General features: G+C 42.2%; 1 protein-coding gene across 1 annotated transcript; it reads left to right on the forward strand.

The window, feature by feature from the left end:
* Positions 1-5,691: 5,691 nt before the first annotated feature.
* On the forward strand, positions 5,692-10,129 carry LOC144225148 (haptoglobin). Its single transcript, XM_077756314.1, has 5 exons — positions 5,692-5,725; positions 6,953-7,035; positions 7,344-7,445; positions 8,181-8,255; positions 9,219-10,129. The coding sequence occupies exons 1-5, from the start codon at positions 5,721-5,723 to the stop codon at positions 9,995-9,997; spliced, it is 1,044 nt and encodes a 347-aa protein (XP_077612440.1). The 5' UTR covers positions 5,692-5,720; the 3' UTR covers positions 9,998-10,129.
* The last annotated feature ends 115 nt before the right edge of the window (positions 10,130-10,244 follow it).

Genomic DNA, 10,244 nt, shown 5'->3' on the forward strand with positions numbered 1-10,244 from the left:
ATGGCTACAATCAAACATATATATATGTTAGGCACCTGGGTGGCTCAGTCAGTTGAGCTTCCAACTCTTGACTTTGGCTCAGGTCATGATCTCTCAAGTTCGTGGGATCAAGCCCCATGTCAGGCCCTGGGCTGATAGCACGGACCCTGCTTGGGATTCTCTCTCTCTCTCTCTCTCTCTGCCCCTTCCTTGCTCGCATGTGTGCATGCTATCACTCTCAAAATAAACAATAACATATAATAAATATATATTAAAATATATATGTATTTATATGTATAAAATAAGTGTTGGCAAGGGTGTGAGTCGGAACTGCCATGCACTGCTGTAGGGAATACAAAGTGGTGTAGTCTCTGTGGAAAACACTATGACGGTTCCTCAAAAAGCTAAACATAGAATTGTCGTATGACCCAGCCCTTCTACTTCTAAGTCTATAGCCAAAGTAATTGAAAATAGGGACTCTAAAAGATTCTCGTACACCAGTGTTCATGACAGCGTTATTCACAATAGCCAGAAGACAGAAACAATCCAAGTGTCCTTCAACAAATGAATGGATAAACAAAACGTGGCATATACATACAATGGACTACTGTTCATCCATAAAAAGTTCTGGCACATGCTACGGCATGAATGAGCTTTGAGAATATTATGCTAAGTGAAAGAAGTCAGACCCAAAAAGACACATATTGTATGATTCTACTTCTATGAAATATCTAGAAAAGGCAAATTCATGGACACAAAGTAGATTAGAGGTTACCAGGGACTGAGGGAGGGGTCAGAGGAGTATTATTGCTTAACAATAATTTATTCAAGATATTTATTCAAGAAAATGAGTGCATGTATCCATCGAAAGACATGTGCAAGAAAGTTCATAGTAGCTTTATTTATAATAGTCCAAACTGCAATAAATTCAAACATCCATAAACAGAGAATGGATAAATCAACTGTGGTTTATTCATACAGTGGAATACTTCTCAGGAATAAAAAGGAAGCAAACTAACATGACAATATGGAGGATTCTTACAAATGTAATGATGGGCAAAAGAAGCCAGGAACAAGTGACTACTATTTGGTTCTATTTATATGAAGTTCAAGATCAGTCAAAACTATTCTATCATGACAGAAGTCAGCATAGTAGTTACCTTTTGAGGGTGGGTGTTTATTGCAAAGAACTTAAAATAGTCTTCTGGGTGCTAGAAATATTTTTTATCTTGATCTGATATTTTAAGATTTGGTGTGTGTCTAAGATCTGATGTGTTTAGTAAATGATGCTGGATCAATTGTATATTTATATGGAACAAAATTAGCCTGGTGTCCTACCTCACTTCCCTGAATTTGTGGAAGATATTTATAACAGACAATTTAGAATCATAAAATCTCAACAATGAGGGAATATTTAAAGTATATATGACATGTCTTTAAGTTAGGACTATGATGTGGCTTTAAAAGTGTTTTCAAGAGCTTGCTATAACATGGAAAATGCCTATAACATTGGGTAAAAAAGGCAGACCACAAAAATTCTGTATAAGGAATTATCAAAACTATGTACAAGAATGTACAGAGAAAAGCTTGGAAGAAAGTGACACTAAAGTGTTAATAATGTTATCGGTTGTCTTGGGGTTGGCAAAATAATGGGAAGATTTTTTCCTATTTTTATTTTTCTGTAGCTTGCAAAATTTCAAGACTTCAATAATGGCAGAACAGACTTTTAAAAAAATATTTTTTTCCTTCCTAAATCAAAACTCTACCTTTCAAGTTTCTCTGCCAACTGCTGTCCTGCTTTATTAATCTTTTAAGCTTTTCTGCTTTCTGTTCTCACCACAAAATGTGTTCACTACTTCCGGTGGCTGGCTACTCTGAGGCTTCTCAGTGGCCAACTCCTCATTTTGTCCCATCCCTAATTCCAAGTCAGAAGGGCCTTTGGGTTGGATATTCTTTATTGTCAAGTTAATAAAGGATGCCTGAGGCAGAGAAGCTGTGAACTCTCCCTTCTTGCCCAACACAAGGGGTAGGTGTGATAGAGTTCAGGTTTTGTTCACAGGCAAATGCAAATTTTCATGCACCTAGTGGGGTAAGCATTGATTCTACTGTGGTGGTGAGAAATGTCTCGTTTTAGATATTCTAGGAGGGGCAATTGCGGCCCCAGAGAAAAGCTCCCCCTCCTCCGCTTCACAGGGTCACAGAGCAGCGCAGTCTTGCCGCAGCACGTATACTGGGTGGGAGAGGTTCTGGACATTTGTAATCCAGATTCTCAGCTTCCTCTCAGATTTACTGGATTAAATCTCTGGAAAGAGGGGCCTGGGCTTTGCCTCTTAGTGTCTGTCAGGTGACTCTACCCCACCCTCCTTCATTTTTTAAATGTTATTTGATACTTACGTACATTTTGAAAAATAATTTATGTATTCATTCTTACTCTATTTTATTCTATTTTGTTTTTTAGAGAGACAGTGTGAGTGGGGGAGACATGCAGAGGGAGAGAGCCCAAAACTGGATCATTAACAATAATTTATTTATATTTATCTATGTGATTCTCTCTTATGCCTTCCTCCTGCCTCCCTAGAGAGGTAACATTTTATGTTTTGTGTTTTGCATTCTGTTAAAATATTTAAAAATATAGTTTTTGTCTCCTTGGCATCTATGCCTATAAAACATTGTTTAGTTTTGCTTGCTTTTTAAAAAAATGTTTGGCCTCAAGAGAAAGAATTTTTTTCTAATGAATTTTTTGTGATAAAGTATATATAACATAAATTTCTTGGTTTTAACAGTTCTAAAGCGTACAATTCAATGGCATTAATTACATGTGCAATGTTGTGTAACCATCACTACCATTTCCAAAACGTTTTCATCACTGCAAACAGAAACTCTGTACCCATTAAGCAATAATACTCCTCTGACCCCTCCCTCAGTCCCTGGTAACCTCTAATCTACTTTGTGTCCATGAATTTGCCTTTTCTAGATATTTCATAGAAGTAGAATCATACAATATGTGTCTTTTTGGGTCTGACTTCTTTCACTTAGCATAATATTCTCAAAGCTCATTCATGCCGTAGCATGTGCCAGAACTTTTTATGGATGAACAGTAGTCCATTGTATGTATATGCCACGTTTTGTTTATCCATTCATTTGTTGAAGGACACTTGGATTGTTTCTGTCTTCTGGCTATTGTGAATAACGCTGTCATGAACACTGGTGTACGAGAATCTTTTAGAGTCCTTATTTTCAATTACTTTGGCTGTAGACTTTGAAGTAGAAGGGCTGGGTCATACGACAATTCTATGTTTAGCTTTTTGAGGAACCGTCATAGTGTTTTTCACAGAGACTACACCACTTTGTATTCCCTACAGCAGTGCATGGCAGTTCCGACTCACACCCTTGCCAACACTTATTTTATACATATAAGTACATATATATTTTTAAATATATATTTATTGTATTGTGTTGTTTATTTTCAGAGTGATAGCACGCACACATGCGAGCAAGGAAAGGGCAGAGAGAGAGAGAGAATCCCAAGCAGGGTCCGTGCTATCAGCCCAGGGCCTGACATGGGGCTTGATCACATGAACTTGAGATCATAACCTGAGCCAAAGTCAAGAGTTGCATGCTCAACTGACTGAACCACCCAGGTGCCCAACATATCTATATATTTAATTGTAGCCATCCTAGGTAGGTAGGAGTGTCATCCTGTTTTTAAGATGGTTTGGCTTAATGAGTTTTTTCTTTCCTCCTTTTTTAAAAAGTATAGTTGACATACAATACTCTATTAGTTTTAGATACATAATGATTAAACATTTGTATACAGTATGAAATGCTTATCATGGTAAGTATAGTTATTATCTGTCACCAAAGTTATTCCAATATTATTGAGTATATTTCCTATGCTTTATATGACATCCTGGTGACTTAATTTATAACTGAAAGTTAATATCTCTTAATCCCATCACCTACCTCACTTAGCTCATCACCACTGACTTCTGATTTTTTGACTTTATGATGGTATGAAAGCAGTATGTAGTCAGTAGGAACTGTACTTTGAATTTTGAATTCTGATCTTTGCCCGTGTGAGTGATATTCAGGACGACAGTCTCTTGTGATGCTTGACAGTTTCCAGTCAGCTACACGATCATGAAGGTAAACGATCAATACACTTAATGACTGTTCTTTACCCACATAACCATTTTGTTTTTCATTTTCAGTGCAGTATTAAATAAGTTACATGAGATATTCAACACTTGATTATAAAGCAGACTTTGAGTGAGATGATTTTCCCCAACTGTAGGCCAGTATGATTGTTCTGACCACATTTAAGGTGGGCCGGGCTAAATTTTGATGTTTTTGACCTACGTCAAAATGTATTAAAACCTATGTCAGGTGTATTAAATAAAATTTTGACTTACAATATTTTCATCTTAAGATGGTTTATCAGGCTGCAGTCCCATGACAAACTGAGGAAGATCTCTATTTCTTTATAGGAATATTCTGAGTATAGTTGACACACAATGTTACATGAGTTTCAGGTGGACAACATAGTGAGTCAACATCTCTATATGTTATGTTGTGCTCACCAGAAGCGTAACATTGGTCACCTTCTAACACTATTACAATATCATTAACTATATTCCCTATGCTGTGCCTTTTACTCCCATGACCTATTCTTTCCATAACCGGAAGCTGTATCTCCCTCTTTCCGTCACCCATTTTGTTCATCCTCTCAATCCCTTCCCTCTGGAAGCCATCACTTTGTTCTCAGTATTTATAGGTCTAATTCTGCTTTTTGCTTGTTTGTACCCATTCCCCTCCTGATGGACATGTGTCTGGTTTCCAGTTATCTTGCTGCTACATCAGTGCCACCCCCAATATCTCAAAGTGATTCTTTTGTACATTCTAACTTAAGAAACACTGACCTGTTTTTGGGGTTTTTTTTGTTTGTTTGTTTGTTTTTTGTTTTTTAATGAACAAAACAGTATTTTACTGAGTTGCTACTAAATTTCAATTGAGTAAGACCTGGAATATAGAGGTGCAGACATTTGATTGAAGCGTATTGATTTTCCTCACCTGCTATTTGTATGAATTACTGGATTATAATATCGTGAGAACTGCTGCCATCGAGCATGGTGTGCATCAGCCTACAGTATAGCTTTAATCATTTTGTGTGATTTTTTGCGAAGAGCTATCACAGAAGACACAATAAGTACATTTTACTGATTTCAGGTTGGAGAAGTTTTAAGCAATAGGGAGATGTCAACACAGGGTGAGGAAGATGACCGTGAAAAGGAAATGCTTTCTTTAGAGCCCTGTCTCAGCTAGGTTGCAGGAACATCTACAAGGGGGTTGAAATAATGCAAAGAAGGGCTTTTTTTTTTTTTTTCAGTGCTGAAAACTCTCCAAAACAAAGAGACACAGATTGATGCTTCCTCCCCCACTCCTGCATTGGCAGATTTCGGGAAGCACTTTGGCAGCTCCAGGGGGTCATGATGTGGCCAGGCTTCTTTGGGGTTTGTAAAGAAACACCAGGGCAACTCAGGCGTGAAGCAAGAGCCAGATCTTAACGGGGATATTGTTTGTGGCTCTGTTACCGGAAAATGCAGTGACCTTAACAAGGCCAAAGTTGTGCGGACACAGCAATTACAAAATCGAGAAGGGGGTGGAGTGAGATACTGGAGACATAAAAGCAACAGCAGGTGGCCCCACAGCACTGCTCTTCCATCTGGCAGGACAAACCAAAGATGAGGTGAGTCCATGGTTCCGCCACTTCTCCCCTTTCCTCGCTCATGCCATCTTTCTCTGTGCACATCTACCCACGAGATAGTGCAGGTATGGGAGGGGGGGAACCAAAGGAGAGATGGAAATCAAAAACAAAGAAATAGGGCTACTGGGCTAAACTACAGTGAATTAAGGGGTTCAGTTTAGCGTGCTAAATCTTCTGCTTCTCTGCGTCCATGAGAACATGACTTACTCTAAAGGGTATCGTTTTCCTCGAGGTTACAAAATTTCCATCCTTACAGGGGATGCCAGAGGCTCCCATAGTAGGCTTTCTGGTATCTAAAATGTGTTCATTAGCAGACTTTTTTTTTTGTTGTTGTTGTTTTAAAAATTGTGTAAGACCAATAGTAACACATCTGAGTGACCAATTAAGGCACTGAGATTTTATCAAAGGAAAAAAAACTTTTTTTAAACACTGAAATAACAAGACTACCAACTTAACATAACTAAGCAATCTCTGTGCATTTGGCTTCTGTCAGTGGAACCATTACCTGGTAAGTGTGGCCTGTGCAGTGATGCCCGTGTTGGCGGTCATGCTTTCCAGAAGCCTGTTATCTTCCAGGTGACCTTTTGGCATTTTGCTGTTTCCTGAAGGCAAATTATAAAATAACAGGGAAACTATAGAAACATTTTAAATTCTGTATACTTAAAACCTCTAACTGTGGAAAAATTTAAAAAGTCGAGAATAGCATAAGAAATCCCTACTTTTCCACCTTCAAGTTACCCACATTTTATTGCCCAATATCCTGTACTGCCTTAGGGGTACCTGACAGAGGCTTCTTTTTGTAGGAGAGCTCATATATTATTAGCAACTTAATGTTTCCCAAATGCTGCCAGAAATTGAGGCCTGCAAGCCTATGTACCTTCCAATCTTGGTAGTTCCTCTCTGGGGCTTATGTGGAATTCCCAGCAATACAGAACACACTGGAACCCAGTGGACTGTGTATGTGGGTGGTGGTGGGAGGCAACTTCTCGTCCTGACACTTCCATGTAGCCTCTTCTCTGGCTGGCTAATGGGAGGGGTGTGTGTGTGTGTGTGTGTGTGTGCGCGCGTGCACGTGTGTGTGTGTACGGGAGGGGGGTGTGTGTGTGCATGCATGCGTGTCTGTACGGGAGGGGTGTGTGTGTGTGTGTGTGCGCGCGCGCGCACGCGTGTCTGTGTGAAGCAAGCACCCCTCTTGTCTTCTCTCTGCAGAGCCCTGGGAGCTGTCGTCGCCCTTCTCCTCTGGGGGCAGCTTTCTGCAGTGGACGCTGGCAATGAGACCACGGATAATGCAGGTAGGTCTTTGGTTCAGGTGGGAGCTGGTTGTCCCAGCACTGCTGGGTCTCATTTTGACCCTATCAGATCTGCGCTCTCTCTTTGGGAAGAGCCACTTCCTTCTTCTCGTCTTAGTCTCTGGTATTTCAGTCCTGTGAAGAACACTGGGGAGCCAGCCAGAGGAAAGGGGAGATGGCCTTCCCTTTGTCTGCCCTTTGAGGTGGAGGGCAGGTGATATGCAGAACAGCTTCTTCTCAGCTCTTTTCATGGGTCTCTTGGATGAGTTTCTGGACATGAACCCTCTCTTCCTATTACATTCTCTTTGCAGAGGTCAGCTGCCCAAAACCCCCAGAGATTGCGAATGGCTATGCGGAGCACTTTGTTCGCTACCAGTGTAAGGCCTTCTATAAACTGCGCACCGAAGGAAATGGTAAGACCTGGACAATGTCCCTGCACCCCCCTCCTTCCCGGCCTTTCCACAATGAGTGGAAGCGAGGGGTGATGGGCCAGAAAGCTTACATGTTCTCCTTGGAACCAGAAAAGGTAGATTCTAATAGCAATTTTGTTACCAGTAGCCGTGGCCTTTTGAGCAAATTAACTTTAGCTCCAAGTTTTCTCCTTTGTTAGGGGAGGTGATGCCATGTAGCCTACCCATCTCAGGGTGAGATCTGCATCTCCCAAAGGAGATGTAATAAAGGAACCAAGCGTGGTTCCGGTGATGATGATGAGTGGCCCTTGCCTAGTGAGTACTGTGTTCCCAGCACTATTCGAAGTGCTTGACGTTCATCTGTTTGCTTAGTTCTCACAACATCCTCTGAAGAGATACTGTCACTCTCGTTTTGCTGATGAGGAAGCTGAGGCACAGAGAGGCTCAATAACTTGCTCAAGTTTGGGTAGCCTATAAGATGAACAGACAGAATTTGAACCCTGGTTCCTACTCTGTACTATGTCTCCATGACGACAAATTTGTCCTTCTGGGTTTCACTGCTGCCCCCCACCCCCACACCCGCCCACTTGGCTTCTCATACAGCATTCCTCCCTCCTCCCCTCCCCGTCCCTTCCTTCTCTCTCTGATTCTCTTTAAACACCTTTTCTCCTCATGCTGAGTCCAGATTCAGTGTTTTGTTTTGTTTTGTTTTAACTCCTTTCTTTTCTTTTGGTTTAGGAGAGTATATGTTAAACAGCGAGAAGCACTGGACCAACAAGGCCATTGGAGAGAAACTTCCCGAATGTGAAGCAGGTAGGAAGCCAGGGGCCTTCAGAAGCTGAAGAAGGGTGGGTGTTGAGAGTCTAGTGTGTGGGCAGGCATCTTGGTCGAAGTCTTCTAGAGGCACAATCTTCCTGAGTGGTTTCCTCTGAGCATCTGAGGGCCAAGATGAGGGACCTGGCTGAACCTAAAATGGTCAGGCCGATAAGTGAGCATTTGGGTGATGACTCTCCAAAAAAGCGCACTAAGGATCTTGTTCATTTGGGTCTTCAGGGTATTGACTAATTCACTGTCCACACTGCCCCCAGAGGGTCAGAAGGCCCTGTGTGTACAGAGAGGCTGCCTAGGGGGTCCAGGGTCAATTGCACAGCCAGCTCCAGGAAGAATTAGTCGTGGGAAGACAGAACAAAACTAAACCCATGGAAGTAGGAGGCAGCACGTGGGAAAGGGGTAGGGCTTCTGTTTCCTGTTTTTAGAAAGAGCTGCTCCTCCTCCCCCTTTCCCTGCTGGGAGGGGAGGATTCTGACTGCCCTCTTCTACGATTAGTGGTGCAGATCTGCTAACCTGCCTTCTACCTAAAGTCTGAGTTCCAGCCAACACTGCAACAGATGGCTCTTTATTCAGAATGAATTATTATAGCTTCTCACCTTCACAGTGAATTTTCGGGAGTTGTGGACAGGTCTTTGTTGTGATACATCGTTTAAATATACATCACCTAGGGTTTGAAAATCTCAGCATTACTTTTTTTTTCATGAGTTAGAAAAGCAAGAAATAGAACTGTGTCTTAGTGATGTAAACAACTTTATAAAAAAGAGCCACTTTAAACTGTAAACAATGGAAATGGGAGGAACAGGTGGTAAGGCAAGGCGTGTAAATATTCCTAGCTGTGCAGAAATTAACACGACAGTTTAGACAGCAGCAAGTGCCAACGTTTTGCCCCTTTCCCCACACTGGGAGATTGACACTTCTGCTCGACTTTCTCACTTTCCTTCATAGTGTGCGGAAAGCCCAAGAACCCGGTGGATCAGGTGCAGCGGATCATAGGTGGATCAGTGGACGCCAAAGGCAGCTTTCCCTGGCAGGCCAAGATGGTCTCCCATCATAATCTCACCTCGGGCGCCACACTGATTAGTGAACAATGGCTGCTGACCACGGCTAAAAATCTCTTCCTTGGCCATAAGGATGATGCAAAAGCAAAAGACATTGCCCCAACTTTAAAACTCTATGTGGGGAAAAATCAGCCTGTGGAAATTGAGAAGGTGGTTCTCCACCCTAACTACTCCGATGTAGACATCGGGCTCATCAAACTCAAAGAAAAGGTGCCCATTGATGAGAGAGTAATGCCCATCTGTCTACCTTCAAAAGATTATGCAGAAGTGGGGCGTGTGGGCTACGTGTCTGGCTGGGGGCGAAATGCCAACTTTAATTTCACTGAGCTACTGAAGTATGTCATGCTGCCTGTGGCTGATCAAAACAATTGTGTGAAGCACTACGAAGGCAGCACAGTGCCCGAAAAGAAGTCCTCGAAGAGCCCTGTAGGGGTGCAGCCCATACTGAATGAGCACACCTTCTGTGCTGGCTTGTCCGAGTTTCAGGAAGACACTTGCTATGGTGATGCTGGCAGTGCCTTTGCCATTCACGACCAGGACGATGACACCTGGTACGCAGCTGGAATCCTGAGCTTTGATAAGAGCTGCAGGGTTGCCGAGTATGGTGTGTACGTGAAAGTGCCCTCCATCCTGGCCTGGATTCAGGAGACCACAGCTGGCAACTAATGCTGCCTGGCTGGGAGCCCTAGCCTGACAGCAAGACTTTGCTCTGGAAGAGGAAACTGGATGGGAGGAGGGGGGATAAAACGGGGGATGAGCAGTGCTGAGTCAATCAATAAAGAACTTTCTTTTGAGTCATTTCTGTGCTGTTTTTAGCCTCAGGCCTTTTTTATTCTCTCATTTATGGTACAGCAGCAGCTAAGTGGTATAGACTACTCGGAGTGTGGCAGAAAACACGCCAAGCCAACTTGAA

Source organism: Crocuta crocuta, unplaced genomic scaffold (assembly GCF_008692635.1).
Source record: "Crocuta crocuta isolate KB4526 unplaced genomic scaffold, BGI_CrCroc_1.0 scaffold388, whole genome shotgun sequence".
Classification (NCBI taxonomy): Eukaryota; Metazoa; Chordata; class Mammalia; order Carnivora; family Hyaenidae; genus Crocuta; species Crocuta crocuta.

Excerpts from the sequence above, each read along its gene's own strand:
- LOC144225148 (XM_077756314.1), top strand. Across the intron at positions 7,036-7,343 it reads TGAGACCACGGATAATGCAG|AGGTCAGCTGCCCAAAACCC; the intron begins GTAGGTCTTTGG and ends TTCTCTTTGCAG. Across the intron at positions 8,256-9,218 it reads ACTTCCCGAATGTGAAGCAG|TGTGCGGAAAGCCCAAGAAC; the intron begins GTAGGAAGCCAG and ends TTTCCTTCATAG.